This window comes from Hemiscyllium ocellatum, chromosome 10, assembly GCF_020745735.1.
Source record: "Hemiscyllium ocellatum isolate sHemOce1 chromosome 10, sHemOce1.pat.X.cur, whole genome shotgun sequence".
Lineage (NCBI taxonomy): Eukaryota > Metazoa > Chordata > Chondrichthyes > Orectolobiformes > Hemiscylliidae > Hemiscyllium > Hemiscyllium ocellatum.
Genome location: NC_083410.1, coordinates 3,641,003 through 3,668,900, shown reverse-complemented (window position 1 = coordinate 3,668,900; position 27,898 = coordinate 3,641,003). Strand labels below are relative to the sequence as shown.

The following is a 27,898-nucleotide window of genomic DNA, read 5'->3' as shown; positions in this document are numbered from 1 at the left end:
TCCTGGAGAGGGAAATACCAACACAAACCTGGTTTGATGATTTGAAACCCACCATGGCACCCACACAGACATTTCAGAATGTGTTTCTCTTTTAAGGTGCACTGGGTGTTGATGTGGATTTGAGTGAAACCAGAACAGACTCTCAGTTTCATTCACTGCACAATATTGCTCAAAGTGACCCCAATCACAATATTGATAGTTTCTGTTTTCATTCCCCTGAGCACTCTTTCATCATTCTGAGCTCTCTTTAATTCCCCTGTTTTATCCGCTGTAACATCCTGGGTGGTGCATGCTTGGGGAGGACAGAAGCAGACTCACTGGTGATGGGACTGAGGTTGAACTGCTTGCCAGATCTGACTGTGTGGGGTCACAGCCTGACTGAGAGTTTGCCAAATGAATGTTAGTGCATGGACCAATCCAAAGGGAAGTTGCGAATGATTTTGGGCAAATTCCAGAAAGCTAGTTTGATCGGCACCAATCCCTGGGAGGATTGACCTGAGAGATCCTGATGTTAAAACAGGGCCATTAGCAATTCAGAAACAGACTGATGTTCTTAGTAAATTACACATTTGCAGCATGTAAAGGATATAAAGGATTGTCAGGCAGTGCTCTGGTTAGGAGGCAGCTGTATCCTCAGGAGCAGGCATGCACTTGATGGTTTACTGATCTGCATCGATTGCTCACCATCAGCTCAGTGTCAGAGAGTTGTTCCTGAAAGTGGTTATGGGGCTAAGTGTTACAGAGCAGTTGTGGAGAGGGAACAGCAGCACAGTCACGGCAGTGCTGTTGTGGTGAGCTGTCAAATAGTCTATGATCACAGGCTCCAATTCACCTAATCATTGAATTATACACCTCATCTGAGCCAGCTGCCTGCAGTTTACCTCCTCCCTCTCCATGGTTGCATTGTTCTGGAGTGAAGTGGCTGCTGGGTTCAGGTTCAATGTGAATGTGCAGGAGCAGAGAGCTCCATGTTCCAGCTCCAGTCCCTGAATCACAGCATCAAGACCCACTCCAGGTCTCTGCTACTCAAGAGTACATCCCATCCATTTACACTACCATAGGCCTGGAACATTCTGGGCTACGGGCAATAGGATCAGAAGTGGGAAGGTTGGTAAAGCAAGGTCAGGGCAGAGGAACCACTGACCCTTGAACTCCCCAATCTCGCAGTCAGCTCCAACATTCCTGAGGCTCACAGTGAAGCCTGTGTCCTGACCCAATCTGGTTTTCCTCTTTCTCCTACATTGACTGGATCCCAATCAGATCCCAAGGATTGATCCCAGGTGATCTTGAGGCTTCATCAATCAGGCTCAGTATGTGGTCCTGGTCTTTGGCCTGGTTATTGAAACTTCTGGAAAAGCAATGTTAAAGATGGAGTTGGCATGGTGAAGAGGGGGGGAGGTGCCAGGGCAAGGGGAATACACTGTGAGGGTCTGAAATGAGATTGTCTCCCAGCCATTTAGACTAATGGGATGGTCAGCTATTAAAGCCCCAGCAAGACAGGGCTTCTGAGGAAAACATTGAGGGTGATGGTTTGGGGGGGGGGGGGGGGTGGGGGGAAGGTAGTAGCCACCATAGAAAGGGCATGAAATAATGAGAGGGTGAGGGATACAGAGAGATGGAAGAAGTTTGGGGAAATGGTTGGAGAGGGAGGAGATCAAGTGAAGGGAAGGAATACACAAAGTGAAGGGAAACAGAGGAGAGGAAACATGGACTGTAAGGAATAGAAAGACAAAAGATGGGATAGCAGGGATAAGAGGGCGAGAAGAAGGAATGGTCCACTCCTACTCCTTTATTCCTGAGAGCAACTATTTGGAAAAGGCTGGCAAAATAAAACCAACCCAAACTGCACAACTAGGCAAGATTAAAACATAATGAAAACAGGAACCAATCACGCTGAGGGGCAGTCAATGTCTGAGTGGGATTATCACGAGACGATTAAACTAGAGACCCAGGCAACATTCTGGGGATGTTCCAACTTTAATGATCAAACATTATTTTTCCAATATTGTGATGAATGTCTCCAGTTTAAGGCATGACTTGCCTCATCCTGGTCAAGCTCAGCTCTGCATGGGGCTGTCCATTGACCCAGTGCTGGCTCTTAACTGGGGAATTCCAATAACCAGAGCCAGTGCTGAGGAAGGAACTCGCAATTCAAGCTGTTCCCACAATGTCCCTGCTGTTGTTCTGCACAATGCTAGAGGGAGCAGCAGAGGGCAGTGTGCTCCAAATAATATCAGTGAGAGACTGCACTGCCTCCTGCACCTTCCACCCACATGCTGAGCTACTGCACTGTCTGAGTGCCCAGTAATCCCAGGGTCTGGAAGGGTTTGAGTGCCAAGTAATCTCAGGGTCCGAAAGGGTCTGGATTAAAAAGACAGAAATGATTGATTTCTCTTTGATTGCGTTCAGTCAGAGCCTGTTGTGCAACAGAGACTTTCTGTGTGTTACAAGTTATGATTTGCAATTGTTCTGGTGATACTGAAGTTCCTCCAGGATGTGGCTTCTGTTTCTTAAATGCAGCAAAAACCAACAGCGGTGTCCCATTTCCTTACCACAACAGGAGGAACTGCTGCTCGCTCACTGCTCCGTGTTCGATCTGAAAGAAAACAGAATGAAACTGCTTCAGAATGGAGCCAAGTCACAATCGAGCTCTTTAAACTGTGAAAGATGGTGAGGGGAAAACGCCAGTGTGGCTTTGGGCAGTTTTAGAGGAAGGTAGCTGGTGGAAATCCTGGACACTGCTCTCCGTTATAACGTTAAAAATCACACAACACCAGGTTATAGTCCAACAGGTTTAATTTGAAGCACACTAGCTTTCGGAGCGACGCTCTTTCACCTGATGAAGGAGCGTCGCTCCGAAAGCTAGTGTGCTTCCAATTAAACCTGTTGGACTATAACCTGGTGTTGTGTGATTTTTAACTTTGTACACCCCAGTCCAACACCGGCATCTCCAAATCGTGTCTCAGTTATAATGTTCGTCACGTCAATCAGACAAACTCAGCACAGAGAGAGCACCATCTGCCAATCACACCCACATTAGATCTTTTAAAGAGTTATTGTGCTTAACCCAACAGCCCTGCCTTTATCAGTGACCCTTTACATTCCTCACCCTCAAATGACTGTCCAAACCCCTCTTCACATTTGTGTGTAATGAGCCTCTAACAGCTTTTGAGGGGGGGGGGGGGGTGTTTCAGATCTCAGGAACTCTCTCCAGTGAAAACATTTCTATTCATCTCCGCTTTACCTTTTTTTTGTGATGAATGATGAGTAAATGTATCATTTTTGACATTTGCAATGATTTAAGAAACTGAAAATGTGTTGCTGGAAAAGCGCAGCAGGTCAGGCAGCATCCAAGGAACAGGAAATTCGACGTTTCGGGCATAAGCCCTTCTTCAGGAATTCCTGAAGAAGGGCTTATGCCCGAAATGTCGAATTTCCTGGTCCTTGGATGCTGCCTGACCTGCTGCGCTTTTCCAGCAACACATTTTCAGCTCTGATCTCCAGCATCTGCAGACCTCACTTTCTCCTCAATGATTTAAGAAGGGTGACATATGAACATAGGCTGTTGAGATTATGTTAAATAGTCAGAAAGTCATTCTAGAACAGTGAGTCAATGCAGTATTTCCAAGAAGACATGTGACTCCCATCAGGGAGTTGGGAGCACCGCTGGAGCATGATAGAAATAAGTTGCATTTACTTCTGGTTTCTGACAAACAGTGTAAATACATGATGCTTTTAATACTGTTTTGGGTTCAGTTGAAAAAATATCTCGATATTAAATTGAAAAGGACGAAGAGTTTAATTCAGAATGAAGTTTGAGTTTCTCTCCCAGTTGGAAGAAACCAATCACCACAGTAATACTGTTTTTTCCAATTTGTGATTTTTTTCCAGACGGAGAATTTGGGACAGAATGTTTTAGGTTGTTCCAATGTAAAATGTTGAATCATTAGAACAGTGATAGCTCAGAGAAAAAAAGTGAATTTGTTTTGCAAGTCCAAAACAGTAAAAAGCAGGAATTTGTTCAATGGAAAAATAGAGTTGCAATTGAAGTATAATTTCTCTAGACACATGATTCTGTCACATATAGTGGATGTAAAAATGTTCTAACTCATGTGTGAAAGGTTTTCTCTATGAAATAAATATGTGCACAATGTGGTTTGTTTCTTCCTCTCACTTTGGTGGAATAAACTTAAGTTCGCTTTGTGAATATGACTGACAATGTATATTGTGTTAATAAAATAAATGATCTGCACTAACTATCAGCTTATTAATCAAATCAAGAATCTAAACATGGAAAATGGGTATTTGGAACAGGGTGTAATTCCTGCCAAATATTGAGATAATGAATGAACTGATTTGCTGTACATTTACTGTTACATATTCAAAACAGCTCCTGAATAAACTCCACACATTAGATTCATTGCAGATATATCAAAGAATAACGCATTAATCTTCAAACTCTCACTGCTGATGGATTTTACACTTTTCACATAGATTTTTTGACATCAGCTTAAAGACAAAAAAGATAATCTAGAGACTTGGACTATTTGTTGAAAAAAACGGAATTTGTGTGAACAACACACACAAAAAAAATTGACCAAAACCAGAAAGCATGCTAGGAAACTTTGTCAAGTTGTTTCCAACTGTGAAAGGGAGCGATTTCTTCAAGAAACTTGCTGCACCTCCAGCTGGTTAAAGTCAAGAAAATATTGAGAGTGAGAACTGCACCAATTCATTGGTATGATGCTCAGTATTAGTAAGTATGAACACCACAGAAGACTTCAGAATGTTTTTTATTTCATTAGAAGAGTCCAGACTGCAGGGCTATGATCAAAGTATTTAAAACTTTTTAAAGGGGCAATAAACGAGTGGCGAAAAGACTATCAAAAGGATGAAGAATAAGGGATCATGTATATAAAATGCAACAGGAAGTTATTGCGTCGAGACATTCGGGAAATCTCTTCATCGAGAGGATGGGGAGCCTCTAGGAGTCACTCCAGATTAATGGCAGGTGGAGGATCAATGTCAACATTCAGGATTTGATTGGAGAGGACTGTGAGGATAAAGGGGGTTGAATGTGTAGGGGAACAGGGCAGGGAAATGTGGAAGTGAAAAGGCAGCACAAGCTGTTGGATCGAGTTGTCTGGTGCTCCCTTGGTCATCCCAGCAGGAGGCACTGTGCTGCCAATGAGCCCTCAGCGCTAAGGCAGACCCTGACACTGGGCTCAGTGGGTAATGATCCAGTATCTACTGGGGATCTTGCAGGTGATGCTTTCTGACTGTGACCAGCAGGTAGCTGTGGCCTAGCACTGGAGGACATGTGATACCAGAGAAAGAGAAAACTGGCAGTGATTGGGCATCTGGACATGTGGGATGGTCTCGACAGTCACTGGCCCACCATTTACAATGGATCTGTATGCTGCAGTGGGAATATCAGCATTCACTAAAATCAATCACCCCAATGTCAAAAACAATAACAGTGCAGTGACAGAATCAAACCCAAGAAGAAATGACATTTACCCTTGTGTGGAGTCCTTTACTGATGAGCACAGATTTTGTTTCCAAAGGCAAAATGTGAGCAGGACAATGCAGATCAAGACAGCGAAGGCCAGAATGGTGCCAATGATTGAAATGGGACCTGAAGTCTGGGGAATACCATGGGAAGACTCTTCTGTAAAATATCAGAATGTCACACACACAGTCACTTCAGTCTGAGCAATGTCCAAGATTGTCAACAACATTAATCTTGATTTGCTCAGGATAGTAACTCCCCTCCGAACTCTCCAAAGCCTGGCCACAATCTACAAGAGACAAATCAGGAGTGTGATGGAATATTCCCCACTTCCCTGTCTAAGTGCAGCTCCAACAACACTCACGAAGTTTAACATCACTCAGGAGAAAGTAGCCATTTGACTGGCACCACATCTACAAAAAGTCACTCCCTCTTGCACCAACACTCAGTAACAACAGCGTGTCCTATCTACAAGATACATTGCAGAAATTCACCAATGATCCTCAGACAGGACACATAGATTCTTCCAAACCCACAGCCTCATCCATCTAAAAGGGCAAGGGCAGCAGACACATGGGAACACCACCCTCTGCCAGTTTCCTTCCGAGCCACTCCCCATCCAGTCTTGGGAATACCTGCCCCTGATGACCATTCTGCTCTTCCACTGATGAAGCACTGCAGCCAGATGCCTCCCTTCCCTGTTCACACCAGTGTTCCCTCACATTGACTTACCAGTTACAATGAGCTGACTCCCTGCTCCATAAATGTAGCTCCACACACTGCAGCTGTACACAGCAGTATCATTGAGAGTCACATTCACAAGGCTCAGAATGTAACTGTTCCTGCTGACATTCCTGGAAAGCAGAACACGATCGTGGAAACCCTGGGCCGTGGTGAGGGTGCCATTCACAAAGTGGCTTATCATCCACTCCCTGTTGCTGCCAGGTCGCTGGTAGTGCCAGTGGACATCAGTGTCAATCACACTGGCATTGTACATGGCACACTGAAACTCGACAGTTTCACTCTCTGCTACTTTGCTGACCACTGGATACTGAATGAGGACTGGATCAGCTATTGGATCTGTTCATATTGAAGAGAAGAAATAATGTAACATGTTATAAAATCTCTTCCTATTTAAATGATCATTTGCAGTGTATGACCCATACCGTCCTCACCTGCAGACACAGCCTCCTGTCGCTGATCCATGACTAATCTCCAATTCCCTAATCCATGGGGTGGCAGCCCCCACTGGAGAAAGGTTTCCAGGGAACTTTCCCCTTCCTTGATTTGACACAATGTCTGCAGCTCAGACTCCAGCTCCTCTACTCAAAACTGAACTTCCTCATGCTGCAAACATTCCAGACGTGTTCACTCTGGATCCCATTCTGTTAAACTCTCAAATCTCTATTATTAAAGATAAATACAGGCAAATAGAGTAATGTCTTCTCAACATTACCCAGTGTGCAACCTTTGCACTAAATCCTTCACTATGAGGACACTGCATTAGATAATTACCCCTTATACCACCCAGACTTCTCACTAATTATTTTCCTGTTTACTGATTTTAGTTACAAATGAGTTATGACACAATAATGCACAAGAACTCCAAGTTAACTGAGAGCTGCAAACATGTTGCTTTAATTCCCAATGTTCCCATCAATTGTTACAAAAGTCCATCTGGTTCACTAATGTCCCTCAGGGAAGGAAATCTGCCGTCCTTACCTGGTCTGGCCTATATGTGACCTCAGACCCAGTGGAACATGGTTTGTTGTTATTGCTCTCTGAATTGAACAGACAAATGATGCAGTTTGAGGGCAATTAGGGATTAAGACCAAATGGCCTTGCTGGTGATGCCCACATCCCACTAGAAGTAATGAAAAAAAATGCTATGGGAGTCACTTTTGACCTGTCAAGTAACTTGAACAGACTAATGATACCATGGCTTTCAGAGGTCTATTTTGTCCTTTTTCTTGAAGGTATGGTTTTAACTCAAAAGTTGCTGAGCTTTTTGTTTGAATTCAATAAAGTAAACAGCTTGTGAGGCCTTGTTTTTTTTTCAAGTTGCAACAACAGAAACATCCTGAATGGGTGGGGCCAAGCTCCCACCAAATCAAGATTGCTCGTTGTAGTTTTTCAGTAGCACTTGCAACTGGGTCTTGAATCTGGGTTTGGAAGATGCTTTTCATCACTCCTTCCTATTCTCTCTATGTTTTCCACCTCCCCCCCTCCCTGGACTGCATAATCGCATGTGAGACAAGCTGTTTTGCTGAATTTGTCTTTGCCAAGGCTGTGTTTATAGCATGTAACTGTTTTGGAAAAATACTGTTTAGTAGTTAAACAATTTATTATTTTATTATATTTTCCAATGGGCTTAAACTATCCCAATTTCTACTTTTCTTCTGTATTGTAACTATTCTTTATGAAGAAGTGTGTTTTCCTTCAAATACGGAAGTTTGACCAATCAAATTGCATCTGGAATGCATCATCCCGCACTTGCCTTTAAAATAGGAAATAATAGGGTATAGCTATCTTCTTAACATATTTTGAGAGGGTGTTGACCTGGTTCAAAATAGCAGCATAATAAATACTGAGGCTTCAACAGCAGTTCCAGGTGAGAAACTCACATTTTGACTTCCACAGCCTGCCGACCATCTATCAACAAAGCAGAATTCGGGAAGATGATGGAAACACTTGCCTAGATGAGTTTAGCTCCAAGATTCAAAAGGCTTTTCACTATCCAAGATAAATCATCCTGCTTGATTGGCCCCCCCATAACATGGTACTATTTCCTCCCACTGACGCTTGGATGTACCAACTACAAGATGCCCTGCAATTACTCAGCAAGGCTGCTCCAACAGTAGCTTCTGGAGCCACAACCTTTACTAGCTGAAAGGATTGAGAAGAAATGAGATGGAGAAGCAGAAATACAGAGCGAAAAGAAAGAGCTTGAGATTGAGGAACATCACCCCTCTCACCCACTCCAACCTCTCACCCTCAGAACGTGCAGCCCTCCACTCCGTCCGCTCCAACCCCAACCTCACCATCAAACCAGCAGACAAGGGAGGCGCGGTAGTAGTTTGGCGCACCGACCTTTATACCGCTGAGGCCAAACGCCAGCTCGCGGACACCTCCTCTTATCGCCCCCTTGACCACGACCCCACCTCCCACCACCAAACCATCATCTCCCAGATCATCCATAACCTCATCACCTCAGGGGGTCTCCCATCCACCGCCTCCAACCTCAGTCCCACAACCCCGCACCACCCGTTTCTACCTCCTGCCCAAAATCCACAAACCTGACTGCCCCGGCCGACCCATTGTCTCAGCCTGCTCCTGCCCCACCGAACTCATCTCCGCATACCTCGACACGGTTCTGTCCCCTTTAGTCCAAGAACTCCCCACCTACGTTCGGGACACCATCCACGCCCTCCACCTCCTCCAGGATTTCGCTTCCCCGGTCCCCAAAGCCTTATTTTCACGATGGACATCCAGTCCCTGTACACCTCCATCCCCCATCACGAAGGACTCAAAGCCCTCCGCTTCTTCCTTTCCCGCCGCACCAACCAGTACCCTTCCACTGACACCCTCCTTCGACTGACTGAACTGGTCCTCACCCTGAATAACTTCTCTTTTCGAACCTCCCACTTCCTCCAAACTAAAGGAGTTGCCATGGGCACCCGCATGGGCCCCAGCTATGCCTGTCTCTTCGTAGGATATGTGGAACAGTCCATCTTTCGCAACTACACTGGCACCACCCCCCACCTTTTCCTCCGCTACATCGATGACTGTATCGGCGCTGCCTCGTGCTCCCACGAGAAGGTTGAACAGTTCATCAACTTTACTAACACCTTCCATCCCGACCTCAAATTCACCTGGACTGCCTCAGACTCCTCCCTCCCCTTCCTAGACCTTTCCATTTCTATCTTGGGCGACCGACTCAACACAGACATCTACTATAAACCGACTGACTCCCACAGCTACCTGGACTACACCTCCTCCCACCCTGTCCCCTGTACAAACTCCATCCCATATTCCCAATTCCTTCGTCTCCACCGCATCTGCTCCGTGGAGGACCAGTTCCAACACCGCACAGCCCAGATGGCCTCCTTCTTCAAGGACCGCAGATTCCCCCCAGACGTGATCCACGATGCCCTCCACCGCATCTCCTCCACTTCCCGCTCCTCCGCCCTTGAGCCCCGCTCCTCCAACCGCCACCAAGACAGAACCCCACTGGTTCTCACCTACCACCCCACCAACCTCCATATAAAACGTATCATCTGCCGTCATTTCCGCCACCTCTAAACAGACCCCACCACCAGGGATATATTTCCCTCCCCTCCCCTATCAGCGTTCCGCAAAGACCACTCCCTTCGTGACTCTCTCGTCAGGTCCACACCTCCCACCAACCCAACCTCCACTCCCGGCGCCTTCCCCTGCAACCGCAGGAAATGTAAAACTTGCGCCCACACCTCCTCCCTCACTTCCCTCCAAGGCCCCAAGGGATCCTTCCATATCCGCCACAAGTTCACCTGTACCTCCACACACATCATCTATTGCATCCGCTGCACCCGATGTGGCCTCCTCTATATTGGGGAGATGGGCCGTTTACTTGGGACACCTCTGGGACGCCCGGACCAACCAACCCAACCACCCCGTGGCTCAACACTTTAACTCTCCCTCCCACTCCACCGAGGACATGCAGGTCCTTGGACTCCTCCACCGGCAGAACATAACAACACGACGGCTGGAGGAGGATCGCCTCATCTTCCGCCTGGGAACCCTCCAACCACAAGGAATGAACTCAGATTTCTCCAGTTTCCTCATTTCCCCTCCCCCCACCTTGTCTCAGTTGGTTCCCTCAACTCAGCACCGCCCTCCTAACCTGCAATCTTCTTCCTGACCTCTCCGCCCCCACCCCACTCCAGCCTATCACCCTCACCTTGACCTCCTTCCACCTATCACATCTCCATCGCCCCTCCCCCAAGTCCCTCCTCCCTACCTTTTATCTTAGCCTGCTTGGCACACTCTCCTCATTCCTGATGAAGGGCTTATGCCCGACACGTCGAATTTCCTATTCCTTGGATGCTGCCTAACCTGCTGTGCTTTAACCAGCAACACATTTTCAGCATTGAGGAACATGTCCAAGTTGGGAAACAGTTTATTCTATTGTGGGCAGCACAGTGGTTAGCACTGCTGCCTCACAGCACCAGAGACCCGGGTTCAATTCCCACCTCAGGCGACTGACTGTGTGGAGTTTGCACGTTCTCCCCCTGTCTGCGTGGGTTTCCTCCGGGTGTTCCGGTTTCCCCCCACAGTCCAAAGATGTGCAGGTCAGGTGAATTGGCCATGATAAATTGCCCATAGTGTTAAATAAGGGGTAAATGTAGGGGTATGGGTGGGTTGAGCTTCGGCGGGTCAGTGTGGACTTGTTGGGCCAAAGGGCCTGTTTCCACACTGTAAGTAATCTACCTGTGAGAAAAACAAGAGAATGTGCCTGTTCTACGTTTATATCAAGCCCTCTGCTTTCTCTTTAGAACAGAGAGAACAGGCCTTTCGGCCCTCGATATTGCGCCGACCTGGAAACTATTCTCAGCTCGTCCCCCTACACTATCCCAAAATCATCCATGTGCTTATCTAAGGATTGTCTAAATCTCCCTAATGTGGCTGAGTTGACTACATTAGCAGGTAGGGCATTCCATGCCCTTACCACTCTCTGTGCAAAGAACCTGCCTCTAACATCTGTCTTAAATCGATCAAACCCTCAATTTGTAGTTGTGCCCTCTCATACAAGCTGATGTACCCATCCTAGGAAAAAGTCTTTCACTGTCTACCCTATCTATTCCATGATCATCTTGTATGTCTCTATCAAATTCCCCCTTAGCCTTCTTCTTCCCAATGAGAACCAAGTCTCTCAGCCTTCCCTCGTAAAACCTTCCCTCCAGACCAGGCAACATCCTGGTAATTCTCCTCTGCATCTGTTCCAATGCTTCCACATCCTTCCTGTACACAATATTCCAAGTGCGGCTGCAGCAGCATTTACAATATCATGTAGTTGCAGCATGATATTACGGTTCTGGAGCTCAATCCCTCTACAAATGAAACCAACACCATATGCCTTCTTAACAGCAGAGGAATTTAACACATTCCTCTCTCCAATAAATCCACGTGGAAGTGGTTACTGTATCAAACTATTGTTGATAAACAGGACTTACCTCTTACAATCAGCTGGGTTCGATTCCCACTGATATCTCCCCACACTTTACAGTAATAGAACCCAGTGTCACTGGGCTGCGTGTTTGTGATGGTCAAAATGTAGCTGTTATTGGAGAGGCTTCTGGAAGATTGGAAGCGCTCAGCGAATCCTGGGCTCCATTGTGTGATGTTCCTCACATCATATGTTAAAACCCACTCCGTGCTGTTCCCTGGCTGCTCCCGGTGCCAGTGAACATCAGCGAGTGTCACTGCAGCATTCCTCATGGTGCACTGTAACTGGGCAGTTTGACCCTCAGTGACATGTTCCAGGATTGGAGACTGGAGAAGGACAGGGACATTTGTACCTTTAGGGTAAAAAGTTTGAATAAATTAAAACTAGTCTGAACTTTCTGAAGAACTCCAATTTAGAGTAAATGAGAAAGGACAGATTGGAAGGGTGAATCAATGGATTAATTATTTAAAATAAACAAAAGATTTTAGACCATCAGACTATCAGATAAAGAAGCAGAATTAGGCCATTTACCTACCATGGAATGCGTTGCCAGTGGTGGTGATGGAAGCAGAGTCATTAGGGACATTTATGCGACTGCTGGACATGCACATGGATAGCAGTGAGTTGAAAGGTTCGTAGGTTAAGTTATTATATTTTACATTAGGATAACACCTCGGCACAACATCGTGAGCCAAAGGGCCTGTTCTGTGCTGTGCTTTTCTGTGTTCTATGTTCTATAATCTGTCAAGTCTGTTTTCCCATTCAATCAGGGTTGATATGTTTCTCAATCCCATTTTCCTGCCTTTTTCGTGTAATACTTGATCCCCTTATTGATCAAGAACCTATCATTGTCTTCAACACACTCAATGACTTCACCTTCACAGTCCTCTGTGTCTATGAGTTCCACAGATTCACCATAGAGTCATAGAGATATGTAGCATGGAAACAGACCCTTCAGTCCAACCTGTCCATGCCGACCAGATATCCCAACCTAATCTAGTCTCATCTGCCAGCACCCAGCCCATATCCCTCCAAACCCTTCCTATTCATAAACCCATCCAAATGCCTCTTAAATGTTGCAATTGTACCAGCCTCCACCACTTCCTCTGGCAGCTCATTCCATACACGTATCACCCTCTGCGTGAAAAAGTTGCCCCTTAGGTCTCTTTTATATCTTTCCCCTCTCACCCTAAACCCATACCCTCTAGTTCTGGACTCCCCGAGCCCAGGGAAAAGACTTTGCCTATTTACCCTATTCATGCCCCTCATAATTTTGTAAACCTCTTTAAGGTCACCCCTCAGCCTCCGACACTCCAAGGAAAACAGCCCCAGCCTGTTCAGCCTCTCCCTATAGCTCAAATCCTCCAACTCTAGCAACATCCTTGTAAATCTTTTCTGAACCCTTTCAAGTTTCACAACATTTTTCTGATAGGAAGGAGACCAGAATTGCACGCAATATTCCAACAGTGGCCTAACCAATGTCCTGTACAGCTGCAACAATCTCCATCTACCACTTCTCAGCCCATTGACCCATGTGCTGTCAGGCCATAGCCACTCTACTGGTGGAAAAAGTTTCTCCACTTCCACTCCATACAGGCCTCCCAGTATTCTGTAAGTTTTTATAAGATCCCCCTTCATCCTTCGAAACTCCACCGAGCTCAGACTGAGTCCTCAACCATTCCTCATATGACAAACCCTTTATCACTGTGATCATTCATGTGAACATCCTCAGGACCCCCTCCAATGCCAGCACATCCTTCCTTAGCATCTACTCAGAGAAATAAAGCAATATAAAATCATTGAAAAAATGTTTTCATAAATTCAGACTGCTTAAGGTTCTCAGTGTGACAAAGCTTGTCTTTTTTTATCTAAAAGCTGCTCCATTTCTCATGGATACTGTGTCCTTAGTTTTTTTTCAGAGGGGTCATAAACAGCTCCCAGTTCTGATATGACTGGCTTGGTACAGAGATTAAAGGTTATTGAGAGGCCTTTTTGTTTATGTCAACAGATGAAACTTTGGTCATGCTTTAGAAGTGACCTGTATAATGAAAGGGAGGGCTCAGCTCTCTAGCTGAGCAGTTCAGTCCAGAACTAATTGGGATTTCAGCAATGTGGGAACAGGCTGCAAAACTCTCTCTCTCTATCTGCCCTTTTAACTTCAACCTGTGAGCATATGTCCCATTTTTACTGTTTTTAAGGTGGTTTGCTTATTGGGACTGTTGTGTACATTTAGAACAGCATAATTAGGTCAAGATTGGATAAATTGAGTTCTGTAGGTGTTCTTTATTCTGTTCTCTGAGTTTCACTGTGCAATTTTGTGAATAATTTTTTGTCTGTTTTAAAACCTGGTAGTCAACCCAGCTAACTTACTTCAGGTAATTTTCACTGTACACTTACCAAAACAAACTACAAAGTTATGGTTTGGGCTGTCTGCTTTAGAATGTTTTGAGTGCTCTGGCTTAGTTCATAACAGATTGGGGGCTCTTTGCAGGATTTCAAACAGCGAATGGTAGGTACTAGTGTCTTTAATTTGGGTGTTGGTTTGGTTGGATAGACAAAGCTTGGGATAGTAAAGGCTCTTTTAATCACCAAAAGTTTTCTGGAAGTGGATGCGGTGACTTTGGAAATTTTGCGAAAGATGAAGAAGAGTAAGCTGCAGGAATTAACAGAGAAGCTGGAATTGGACCTGCCTGCTTCTGTGAGGAAAGGAGAGATAATTTCAGCACAGTATCTCAACATATAAACTTGCTGGAGAAACCATCAGAATTGATAGAGATGCAAGTGCAGCAGCTTAAGTGAGAGATAAGAGATAAGGAAAAGACAGCATAAATGAAACAGTTTAAGTTATGATTGAAAACAGAAGAGAGGGGAAAAGAGAGAGTAGCAGAAGAGAAAGAAAAAGAGAGAGCATTTGAACTTCAAAAGCTGACACTTAAAAAGGAAAGTCACCTTAAGAGGCTGGAGATAAAGGCTGAAGGTAGGCTTAGTGAGGAAGAGAGTAAGGATGAGCAAGCCCCTGAGAGTCAGAAGCCCAGAGAGAAACTGTTTAACTATGTTCAAGCATTGCCTAACTTTGATGAGAAGAATGTGTAAGCCTTTTTCATCTCATTTGAAAAGGTGGCTAAACAAATGCAGTGGTCAATGGCAATGTGGGTTTTGTTGATCCAAACAAAACTTATAGGTAGGGCTAGTGAGGTATTTGCATCACATCAGAGGAGGTATCTAGGGAGTATGAGGAGGTGAAAAAGGCCATTTTATGTGCATATGAGCTTGTACCAGAAGAACATAGACAATGATTCAGTAATCTAGGGAGGAACCCTGGTCAAAACATATAATGGGTTTGAAAGGATCACACAGAGTAATTTTGATAGATGGATAAGACCTTTAAAAATCAAGCAAATATATGATGCCCTTAGAGAGGTATTTATTTTGGAGGAATTCAAAAATTCACTGCATGACGTAGTGCAATCTCATGTGGAAGAGCAGAGAGTTAAAACAGCAAGGTTAGCAGCTCTTTTCTCTCCTTCCAGGTGCTGCTAGACCTGCTGAGATTTCCCAGCATTTTTTCTTTAGATTAGCAGCTGAAGGGGCTGATAATTATGATCTGGTCCATAAAACTTGCTTTGGCTTCCAGAATCAATTTCAGTCCATGAGGGATAGAAACTGGGGCAAAGAGAGATCCTCACGTGAAAAGGGAAAGGTAGATCTCAGTGAAGATCATGAAGATAACTTACTACAGGGTGAAAAAGAAACGCTTGAAGGGGACAAAGTTAAAAAGCTCCAGTGTTTTCATTGTAATAAAGTAAGCCACAGAAAATCACAGTGTTGGTGGGCTAAAGGAGAAAGCCACATGTATGAAAACCAGGCAAGCGTGGGAGTTTTGTTGGACTAGTAAAAATTCACACAAGGGAAGTTAGACAAATGCCTCTGAGTGTACGAGATGATCAGAGGTTGATTAAAAAGGAAGTGCCAGATCTGCTTAAAAAATAGACATGCAAGGGTAAAGTTTATTCTCATAGGCTAGGAGTAGCAGGTAAAGAGGTTACAATATTAAGGGACATAGGATCTTCTCAGTCTGTAATGCTGAAGGATGAGAAGATATTTACTCCTGAGGTACTATTGCCAGAAAGGGTACTGGTAACAGGAATTCATAGTGAGACAAAAAGTGCTCAATTATGTAGTGAGAGTCCAAAGAAGAGTGGAGAATTTCTCGTAGAAGTACTGGACAAACTCTCAGTGCCAGGAATACAATTTGTCCTTGCGAATGATTCACCTGTAGGAGTACTGCCTACTCTAGCTGAAACACCAGTGGAGACGCAGGCAACTGAAGAAAAGAAGTTAAAAATCAAACAACACCAGGTTATAGTCCAACAGATTGGACTATAACCTGGTGTTGTGTGATTTTTAACTGTGTACACCCCAGTCCAACACCGGCATCTCCAAATCATGAAGAAAAGAAGGACCTTTATGCAGGAGTTTTCCCAGATTGTAAACTCATAAGATCACAGAAGCACAAGTTGAAGCAGGAGAGATGAAAAGGCACAGATAAGGAAACTGACATAGCTTTATCCGAGATTTTTTTGATCAGATGAGTGGGACAGAGCAGGAGCAACTAGGTAAATTTGCATGTATCTTTAACTCTGCTAAGCTGATTGAGTAACAGCAGAAAAATGAGAAGTTAAAACAGTTTAATCAAAATGCAAATACAGAGAAGAAGAGTGAATGCATCTCTGTGTGTTATTACTTAACAAATGATATCTTAATGAGGAACTTGAGACCATCACACATTCAAGCAGATGAGAAATAGGCAGAAATTCATCAAATTGTTTTGCCAGTTGGATATAGAAAGGATGTGCTGCGAATGGCACATGAGCTACCACTTGGAGGTCATTTAAGAGCGAGGAAAACACAGGCTAAAATATATAGACATTTTTTACTGGTCTGGACAACACAAGGATGTTGTTGAATTTTGCGAGAAGTGTCATACATGTCAGCTAACCGGAAAACCATAGGCACTAATAAAACCTGTTCCTTTAATACCTATTCCAGCATTTTAGGAACCTTTCACAAATGTCTTGGTTGATTGCATAGGTCCCCTACCTCAAACAAAAAGTGGGATCAAGTATTTATTAACAATAATGATGTTAATAAACTAGATTTATTACTAGATTTCCAGAGCTAACCCCATCATGCAACATCACAGCTAAAAGGGTTGTAGAAGAATTACTTAATTTTTTTTACTAGACACTGATTACCAATGAAGATCCAGTCAGATCAAGGATCAAACTTAACATCCAAAGTATTCAAGGAGGTTATAGATAACTTGGGAATAAAACAATTGACATCTACTGCATGCAATCCAGAATTGCAGGGAGTGCTTGAAGATGGCCTCAAACACTAAAGACCATGTTAAGGGCTTATGGTCAGGATTATCCAGATGATTGGGATAAAGGAGTTCCATTTGTACTTTTTGCGATCAGAGGTGCACCGACTAAACTGACCAAATTCAGTCCAGTTGAATTAATTATTGAGCATGAAGTAAAAGGACCATTAAAATTGATTAAGAAGAGATTAATCAGTCAGAATTCAGAGACCACCCATTTAGACTATGTGTCAAATGTTAGAGCTGGTGAGTTGGCTCGCAGATTTAAAAGTGTCCCAGCATACAATGAAACAGGAAGCTGATAAGAAATCAAAAATTCACAATTTTGCAACTGGGGATACTTCCAGTAACAGGTGAGCCTTGAAAAGCAATGTTTAGTGGATCATATCAAAGGGAGAAGAAATTAAGTGAGGTGAACTATTTGAGAGACTCCAGACAGGAAGAAATCCCATAGAATGTGTCACATGAATATGCTCAAAAGGTATTTTGATAGGGAAGGAAAGCAAGAGGAGATGATGTTCATGATTACAGCACAGAAGGAAGAACCAGGTTCAGAGGATTCTGAATTGGACATTCCTCAAATGTCCAGGCTTCACTAGGAGGTTGCCACTGACGATGTTACCTAGCCAGATAATGAAACGTCTACATATCAAACCTACAGCTCAGTGAGCAAACCTACACCCTATTCCTCAAATCAAATTGGACAATGAGGAAGTTGTCAAAAATTTGGATAAATTATTGAGATACCGTCCACAAGAAAATCAAAATGACTTGAGTTATTATTATCACATGGGGAGATTTGTATTGATCTAATTGTGCAAGATGTAGATATAGGAGATGCTGTTCCGATTAAGCAACATCCTTATTGTCATTACCCTCTAAAGTTGGCACAGGTTCAAAAGGACATAGAGCGCATTGTCCAAGATGGCATAATTGAAGTGAGTTACAGTGACTGGAACTCACTCATAGAAATGGTGCCAAAGCCAAATGGTACGCAGTGGTTATGTGTGGACTATCACAAAGCGCTATTACAAAGGCTGATGCATATCCAATTCAGTGATTGGAGGACTATGTAGAAAAAGTGGGACAAACAAGTTAAGTTGGTCTTGCTCAGAGGCTACTGGCAAGTACCTCTGTCACAGACAGCAAAAGTAATTTTGGTTTTCGTAACACCAAATGGACTACATCCATTCAAAGTTGTGCCATTTGGTGTGAAAAATGTTCCAGGCACATTTCAGAGATTAACTCATAAGGTCTTTGCCAGATTACTCTTCTGTGTGGTGTATATTGATGACCTGGTGATTTTTGGTCACCCACAGAAGAAACATTTACATCATGTATTAGACTTGCTCGATTGACTTCAGAAGGCAGGCTTGGTGTTGCACGGAGCTAAAAGTGAATTTGCCAAAGCCCAAGTCACCTTCCTGGGCCATGTCACTGGACATGGACAAAAAGTCCCATGGGATGCTAAAATGAAAGTAATTGGGGAATTTCTTACACCTTTAACACAAGAAGTAGTACTACAGTTCCTGGGATTGAGTGGATTTTACCGAACGATGGTTCTGAACTTTAGCAGTGTGGTTGCTCCACTCAGTGGATTGTTAAAAAAGGGCAAGAAGTTTCAGTGGACAGCAGACTATCAAAAGGCATTTGACAGCCTTAAAACTGGGTTAACCACTGTCCCAGTATTAGCCACACTGGATTACATGAAGCCTTTCAAGGTGGCTATCGATGCCAGTGATGTGGGTGTTAGTGCGATGCTCCTTCAGGAGGATGACAAGGGGATAACACAAGTAGTTAAGGTGGTAAAGAAAACATACAGCAAGCTTGCTTTCATCAGTCGGGGCACTGAATATAAAAGTTGGCAAGTCATATTTCATCTGGGTAAAGCTTTACTTTCACCACATTTGGAATAATGTGTGCAGTTCTTGTTGCCACACTATAGGAAGGGTACGAATGCTTTGGAGAGTGTGCAAGAGAAGTTTACCAAGATGTTGGCTGAATTGGTGTGTATTAGTCTATAAGAAAAGGCTGGACAAACTTGGATTGTTTCCATGAGAGCTTCAGAGGCTGAAGGATGACCTGATAGAAGTTTATAAAATTATGAGTGGCATGGGTAGTCGGTATGTTTTTTCACGTTGTGGAAATATCAAACACGAGGGGCATAGGTTTAAGATAAGAGAAGAAATGCTTAAAGGGGATGTCATCTGTTTTACACAAAGGAACGTGCTGCCAGGGGAGTTTGTAGAAGAGATAAAACAGGAAGGTTTAAGAGGCATGAACAGGCTAAGAATAGGGGAATATAGACCATGTGCAGGATGATGGGATGAGTTTAGAATGACATCATGGCTAGCACAGACACAGTGAGTCAAAGGCCATTTTTTAAGATTCAATTATGGGATGAGGGCTTTGCTTGTTAGGTCAGCAGTTCATAGACAACCACATTACTTTGGGTCTGGAGTCACATGTAATGCAAACCAGGTAAGGATGGCAGTTTCTTCCCTAAAGGACATTACTGAGCCAGATGGGATTTCCTGATAATTGGCAATGGGTTCATGGTCATCATTAGACTCTTAGTTACAGATAGGTTTTGCTAAATCAAAATTCCACCATCTGTCATGGTGGGATTCAAAGCTGGGTTTCTGGATCAATATTCCAGTGATGATAACTCCTATGTTGCTCCCATGCTTTACCATTCCATGTTCCATGTTCTCAAGAGCAGAATGTTGCCTCTCTCTTCCCGCCACCTCCAGCCATTGACACACTTTAACAAGGCTGAAATACTCCATACATTGCAGCCCCTGACACTGCTCTATCAAAGTCACTCACTGATTGTTCCCATCATCAGCTTCCTCCCAGCGCCAGTGGTTTCTCCTCCAGACTCTGATCATCTCTGCGCTGTCCCCAGGGCACCATTCCCAAATACTTCACCATCATCATTTCACCCTCAGAAACCTGCTTAACATTTCCATCTCCCCCATCACTGCACTGCCCATCCACCTCCTCCAATCATCCCAAGGCTGTTTCCACTCTCTCTAAATGTCTGTCCAACATGAGGACACAGTGAAGATGAACTATCCTGTTCAGCTCAGCAAACAGCCACACTGTACTAATCCACTGAGGCCAAACCCAAAGAGGGCCAACTCTGAGCTCAGCTTCCTCCCCACAGTGAATTCACCCCTGAGATCATTCTCTGTCACCTCTTCAATCTTCTTGATTACAAACTGATCTTCAATTCATTCACTGGTCAAGAGGTTATTACTGGAGGTGATTGTTAGTAAAGGAAACGCTACTTACTATTTACAACGAGCTGGCTTCCTCCACCAGGGACACTTCCCCAGACTGAGCAGTAATAGACTCCACTGTCACTGGGCTGCACTTTTGTGATAGTCAGAATGAAGCTGTTACTGGAGGGCTCTCTGGAAAGTTGGAATCGATCAGTGGAACCTTGGCCCCGTCTTACATAACCATTTCTGTCATGTGTTAAAAACAGCTTCATATGACTCCCAGGTTCTTGTCTGTACCAGTGAACAATGGTCTTTGCCACTGTTCCGTTCCTCATGGTGCACTGTAACTGGGCAGTGTGACCCTCAGTGACACGTTCCACCATCGGAGACTGGAGAAGGACTGGACCAGATGTACCTTTCAGAGAAAAACATCCAGAATTTAAGAATCAATTCTCCGAGTTACAATGTGCTGACAATTGCGCAAAGAGATAGTTCAGGTGAAACAATTTCTGTATTAAATAGGGAACTGGTTTAAGATTGAACTAGTGGAGTTGGAGCATATCGTATTTAAATAACTTCAATAATAAAGTACAAATATTTAAGGAGAAACAGCAAGGTCAGAAAATAGAGTGACATTACCTGAATAATGAGCAGGTCCTGATTATAGCTTCCAGCCTCAGACTGTCCACACTCCTTGTCCCCACTCCATGTCCCCACTGGAGGTTCCAATCTCCTCATGTCTCGTATTCCCTTGTCCCTGACCTAGCCCTGACTGGTGACAGATACTGCAGCATCTTCCGGAAAGGTCCCTCCTTCCCTCCCCATCCTGTTCACTGCTTTCCTGAGAATAATCACTTTTCTCTGAGCCTGACTCCTCACAATTCTTTCACTGTCATTACACAGTGCCCCTGAGTATTCACTGATACTAGGTATCCCCTGGCATTGGGAATCTCCTAATTACTAACTGATCCAAGCCCCCACATAAAAACAAGACATGCCATCAACCTGAAAACAGCCTTACAATTTCAAAGTTTATTTTATCTGTTTATAAAATCTCTCCCTTTGCAAACAAATTCCCATTATCTCGCTAAGAACTGTTTCTGTCAGATTGTTGTTTTAAAGAAGTTTTAACTGCAGAAATATTGACAGTTAAAATCTTAAATCTCCTCAAACACAAAGAGACCAAAACCAACATGTCTCTCATTCAAAATCCAAATTCCAAACCAAATGATATTAAAAATGTATAGAAGCCTCATAACTCACATCATAGTGTTTAAACTCCAACAGGGGAAGTGCACTAGTAATCATGCCCCATTTAACCATGAGCTGTACTAAATGTGTTACGGAACCATCAATACAGCCAATTTGTCTCTCGTTTATCCTCCTGTCCAAAGTTAAACTAAAATCCAGTAGGTTGATAAACAACATCAAAACTAACTTATTTATTATCAGCAAGACTGATTTTGAAACAGCAGGAAATGTGGTCAGCATTTATCTGTTTGGGATTAAACCATATCCTATTAATCTCAAACAAACATTCGTTTACCAGCAAGGTAACTCTGCAGAAATAGTTTTGGGCGGATTTTAAACAAAAAGGCTTAAATAAAGACCATCCTCATGGGACAAGGAAATCCCATCAGGGGTAGAATGTTTTGACTTCTCAGAATTCCCTCAATGATTCCTGAAAGTTATACATTGATGGAAGATCTTCTGACCGTATTTCAGATTCTGATGGGAAATAGTTTGAAACCTTAATGTTGGAAATGTTATCTTTACCAGTCCTTCATAAAGGGACTTTGTCAGCTTTTCCCTTGTCTTTCTCTGACTGGGAGGGAGAAACTGAACAGCTGGTCCCACTTGGATTTTTCTTCCCATTTATCTGAAGACAAGGGTCTTTCTTGCTGCTTTTGGTCTGCTTGAATATTTTGATTGAGCTGCTCTCCTTTTGGTCTGTGAATGCACACAGCAACTTGAGCCCAGAAACTGTTGCTATGCTGCATTCGAAATCAATTGGTTCAACAATTTAACAATTAATCCCAATCCTTGATTGATTTGAAATTGATTTTAATTTGGCAAACTGAAACAAACTTTTGATCTTTCAGATCCAAGTGATCATGCGGTAAACCCTTTTCAATCAAGGAATGGCCAAACAATTCCATATTCCAGTTACTTACAGTCCCTGCATTTTTATGTAATCCTAATTAAGGTTTCCGCCTTTGCTTTTTGTGACAGAACTATAAAGGGTAGTTCTGATATTACCTGCTGAATTTAATTACATATCTCAACCAAAGTGTATACTCCCAGCTCCAACTGCTCCTGCACAACCATTAGAATTGCACTTTTAAATAAAATTGTCACCACTGCTCTTATTTCTCCATCCAATCTGAGTATCCTCACATCTCTCTGCATTACATCTGATCTGTCATTGGCTGCCCACTCCACACAATGGGACAAGCAGATGAGAAAGCCCCAGGAACTACCTGAGCCAGGATGAAGACTGAAGCCAAGCTGTCAGCAGTCGTCAAGAAGAGGCTAGAGCTAATTATGTTGGACACTCCAGGCAGCATCCTGGTAAATCTCCTCTGCACCTCTCGAAAGCTTCCACATCTTCCTACAATGAGGCAGCCAGAACTTAACATAATCTTCCAAGTATGTTCTAACCAGGGCTTTATAGAGCTGCAGTATAACCTCATGCCTCTTAAACTCAATCCCCCTGCTAATGAAAGCCGACACACCATATGCCTTCTTAACAACCCTATCATCTTGGGTGGCAATTTTGAGAGATGTATGGACATGGACCCCAAGATCCCACTGTTCATCCACACTGCCAAGAATCCTGCCTTTAACGTTGTAATCTATGTTCAAATTCAACCTTCTGAAATAAATCACTTCACACTTTTCCAGGTTGAACTCCATCTGTTACTTATCAACCCAGTTCTGCATCCTGTCAATGTACTGTTGCAACCTACAACAGCCCTCCACACTGTCCAAGACTCGACCGACCTGCGTGTCACTGGCAAACATATGAACCCACCCTTCCATTTCCTCAACAAAGTCATTTATAAAAGATCACAAAGAGCAGTGGTCCCAGAACAGATCCCTGTGGAACACCACTGGTCATCAAGTTCCTGGCTGAATACTTTCCATCTACTACCACCTTCTGTCTTCTAAGTGCCAACCAAGTTCTGTATCAAGACAGCCAAGTTTCCCTGCCTCTCACGTCTCTTTACTTTCTGAATGAGCCTGCACTGGAGAACCTGATCAAATGCCTTACTAAAATCCATGTACATCCACATCCACCGCTCTATCTTCATGAATATATTTTGTCACAACCTCAAAGAATTCAACAAGGCTTGTGAGGCATGACCTGCCCCTGACAAAGCATGTTGACCATCTCTAATCAAGCTATGCTTTCCTAAATAGTCATAAATTCTATCTCTCAGAATCCTCTCCAGTAATTTTCCCATCACTGACATAAGATTGACTGATCTGTAATTCCCAGGGTTGCCCTATTCCCTTTCTTAAACAGCAAAATAACATTTGCTACCCTCCAATCATCTAGTACTACTCCAGTAGACAGTGAGAATGCAAAGATTATTTCCAAAGGCACAGCAATTTCTTCCCTCACTGCCCATAGTACTCGGGAATATCCCACTTGCCCAAAGGATTTACCTATGCTTATGTATTTCAAAATTTGCAGCACATCCTCCTTCCTAACATCAAACTGTTCAAGCATATCAGCCTGTTTCATGCTGTCATCACAAGTGACAAGGTCCCTCTCACTAGTCAATACTGAAGAAAAGTATTCATTAAGAAGCTCCCCTATCTCACCTGACTCCAGGCACAAGTTCCCTCCATTATCTTTGATCAGCCTCACCCTTGCTCTAGCCATCCTCTTGTTCCTCACATAAACGCAGAACACCTTGGGATTTTCCTTAATCTTACCTGCCAAGGCTTTTTCATGCCTCCTTCTCCCTCTTCTAAGTCCATTATTCAGTTCTTACATGGATACCTTGTAACCTTCTAGAGCCCTATCTGATCCTTGCTTCCTGATGAAGGGTTATGCCTGGAATGTCGATTCTCCTGCTCCTCAGATGCCACCTGACCTGCTGTGCTTTTCTAGCACCACACTCTTCAAATTTAAGTCAGCTTCCTTCTTCCTCTTGATCTCTTGTCATTCAAGGTTCCTTCATTCTTCCTTGCCTCAGTGGGACAATCCTGTCCAGCACTCGTAGCAAGTGCACCCTAAACAACCTCCACATTTCTGTTGTGAATTTCCCTGAGAATATCTGTTCCCAATTCATGCTCCACAGTTCCTGCCTAATAGCATTATAATTTCCCCTTCCCCAATCAAATACTTACCCATACCATCTTCTCCTATTCCTTTCCATGACCATAGGAAAGTCAGGGAGTTGTGATCGCAATCATCGAAATGCTTTCCCATTGAGACCTGATACCTGATCTGGTTTGTTGCCAAGCACCAAATCCAATATGGCCTTTCTTTTTATTCCTGATGAAGGGCTTATGCTCGAAACGTCGAATTCTCTATTCCTGAGATGCTGCCTGGCCTGCTGTGCTTTGACCAGCAACACATTTGCAGCTGTGATCTCCAGCATCTGCAGACCTCATTTTTTACTATCTATATATTGAGTCAAGAATCCTTCCTAGACACACCTGACAAATTCTGCTGCATCCATTTAGGGTGGCACGATGGCTCAGTGGTGAGCACTGCTGCCTCAGGGTCCCAGGTTCGATTCCAGCCTTGGGTGACTGTCTGTGTGGAGTTTGTATATTCTACATGGGTTTGCTCTGGTTTTGTCCCACAATCCAAAGATGTGCAGCGCAGGTGAATTGGCCATGCTAAATTTCCCATAGTATTAGGTGCATTAGTCAGAGGGGAAATGGATCTGGGTGGGTTGCTCCTCGGAGGGGTGATGTGGATTGATAGGGCCTGTTTCCACACTCTAGGGAATCTAGTCAAATCAATCTATTTGCACTAAGGAGATTCCAATCAATATTAGGGAAGTTGAAGTCACCAATGACAACAACTCTGTTATTTCAGCACCATTCCAAAAACTGCCTCCCAATCTGCTCCTCCATGTCTCTGTTGCTATTGGGGAGTCTACAGAAAACTCCCAATACAGTGACTGCTCCTTTCCTGTTTCTGATTTCCACCCATAATGACTCAGTAGAGAAACCCTCCTCGACAACCTCCCATTCTGCAGCTGTGATACTATCCCTGATTAGTTATGCCGCTTCACCACCTCTTTTACCTCCGTCCCTATTCTGTATGAAACATCTAAACCCCAGAACACCCAACCACCATTCCTACACTTGTGATATCCAAATCTACATAATGGCCACAACATTGTCGCTCCAAAAACTGATCCACGCTCTAAATTCATCACTCTTATTCCTGACACTTCTTGTGTTAAAATAGACACACTTCAACCCATCACATCTAATGGATGGATATCTAACAACGAAGAGTCAGAATACAGGAAGGAGATAGAGGTCTTGGTGATGTGGTACAAAGAAAACAATTTCTCTCTCAAAGTTGGCAAAACTAAAGAACTGATCACTGACTTCAGAAAGGAGGAAGGAAAACATGTCCCCATCTATATCAATGGAACTGAGGTTGAGAGGGTGGAGAGTGTCAAGTTCCTAAGAGTGACAATAACCAACAGCGTGTCTTAGACTGTAATGGTCAAGAAGACTCAATGCCTCTTCTTCCTCAGGTGGCTTAGGAAATTTGGCATAGCCACAAGCACTGTCACCAGTTTACTGGTGAACCAGAAAAAACATATTGTCCGGGTGCATAACATCTTGATACAGCAGCTGCTCTGCCCAGGACCATAGAAACTACAGTATGTTGTATGCATAATTCAGACCACCAGGGAAGCCAATATTCCATCCATGGACTGCATTTACTCAAAAGGGAAACCATATTTCACACTTGACTGAGGTATTTGAGGAAGCAACCAAGAAGATTGACGAGGGCAGAGGTGCAGACATTGTTTACGTGGACGTAATAAACAAAGTTATAGCACATGGGATTCCATGTGAACTTGCCAATTGGATACAAAATTGGCTTAATGGCAGAGAGTGATGGTGGAGCATTGTTTCTTAGATTGGAGGCCTGTTACCAGCAGTGTGCCACAAAGATCAGTGCTGTGTCCGTGTTTTTCTGTCATTTGTTGAAATTAGTTAGATGAGAATATAGAAGGCAAGATCTGTACATTTTTGGATTACATCAAGATTGTGGTATGTTGGACAATGAAAAAGGACATCCAAGAATACAAAGAGATCTTGATCAATGAGGTCAATGGGTTAAGGATAAATACAAATAAAGCTAGGACTTTGCAATTAAAAGCAGGTCTTGGGTAGTGTTGTAGATCAAAAAGATGAAGGAATTCAGGTACAATTTTTTTTAAAGTTTAAATCACATGTCAATAAGATGATTAAGAAAGCATTTAGCGTGCTCACTTTATTGCTCAGGCTTTTGAATACAGAAGTTGGGACGTCATGCTGAAGTTTTACTGGGTGTTGGTTTGGCCTCTTCTGGAGTATTGTGTCCAGTTCTGGTTGATCTGTTCCAGGGGCAATATTATTAAGTTGGAGGGCATTTGGAAGTGAATTACCAGACCATTGCTGGGAATGGAGGGTTTGGATTAAGGGGAGAGGTTGGATAGGCTGAGGCTTTTCTCACTGGAGTGTAGGAGTGGCGAGGGTGACCTTTTTGAGGTTTATAAAATTATGAGCGCTCTATATAAGGTGAATGGCATGTGAGTTTTCCAAAGGCTGGGAGATTTCAAGGCACATTAAGAGGAGGAGAAAGATTTTAAAAAGACAAGCATTCATCGCCTCCTCAAATTTCTTGATCTCAATCTCCAATGTATTCACAGACCAGAGGTTATTACTGGAGGAGATTGTCATGTAACCTCTACTTACTATTTACAATGAGTCGGCTTCCTTCACCACTGATACTTCGCCAGACTGAGCAATAATAGACCCCAGTGTCATAGGGCTGCACGTTTTCAATAGTCAGAATGAAGCTATTACTGGAGGAGTTTCTGGAAGACTGGAAACGCTTTTTGAAACCGAAATACCATTGCATGGAATTCCATGTGTAGTAACCTGAGTACCATCGGACAAAATTCCATGAGTAATGGACCAAAATCCACTCCCTCCTTCTTCCTGGTTGTTCCCGGTACCAGTGAACATCGGTGTGTGTCACTGGGGTGTTCTTCACGGTGCACAGTAACCGGACACTGTGACCCTCGGTGACACGTTCCAGGGTCGGAGACTGGAGAAGGACTGGGGGATCTGCTCCTTCAAAATATAAAAAAAATTAATAAACAAACAGCAGTCTGATTGTTCTAAACAAATTAAACTTCTCGAAAGCAAATACTTACCAAAAGCAACACAGAGGGACAGGGTCACAGCAAATAAAGTTCCACTGATCATCTCAACAGATCAGCAACGTTGTTATCCACACAGTTTATTGTACGTCCAGTTAATTCATCGAAACACAAAGTGTCCCAGTCAACTGCAGCTTCTTTAATGTCTCG

General features: G+C 43.6%; 1 protein-coding gene across 3 annotated transcripts; it reads right to left on the bottom strand.

The window, feature by feature from the left end:
• Positions 1-1,541: 1,541 nt before the first annotated feature.
• LOC132819309 (basement membrane-specific heparan sulfate proteoglycan core protein-like) lies at positions 1,542-27,898 on the bottom strand. 3 transcript variants are annotated; one of them, XM_060830755.1, is made up of 7 exons: positions 27,743-27,898; positions 27,279-27,659; positions 20,398-20,742; positions 11,725-12,069; positions 6,245-6,592; positions 5,521-5,671; positions 1,542-2,596 (listed from the first exon to the last, which is right to left on the bottom strand). In XM_060830755.1, exons 1-7 carry the CDS (start codon positions 27,792-27,794, stop codon positions 2,578-2,580), a joined length of 1,641 nt encoding a protein of 546 aa, XP_060686738.1. In that variant the 5' UTR covers positions 27,795-27,898; the 3' UTR covers positions 1,542-2,577. The 3 variants fall into 3 exon arrangements, with proteins under 3 accessions (XP_060686738.1, XP_060686737.1, XP_060686739.1); XM_060830754.1 differs by having other exon boundaries at positions 5,521-5,645; XM_060830756.1 differs by lacking the exon at positions 5,521-5,671.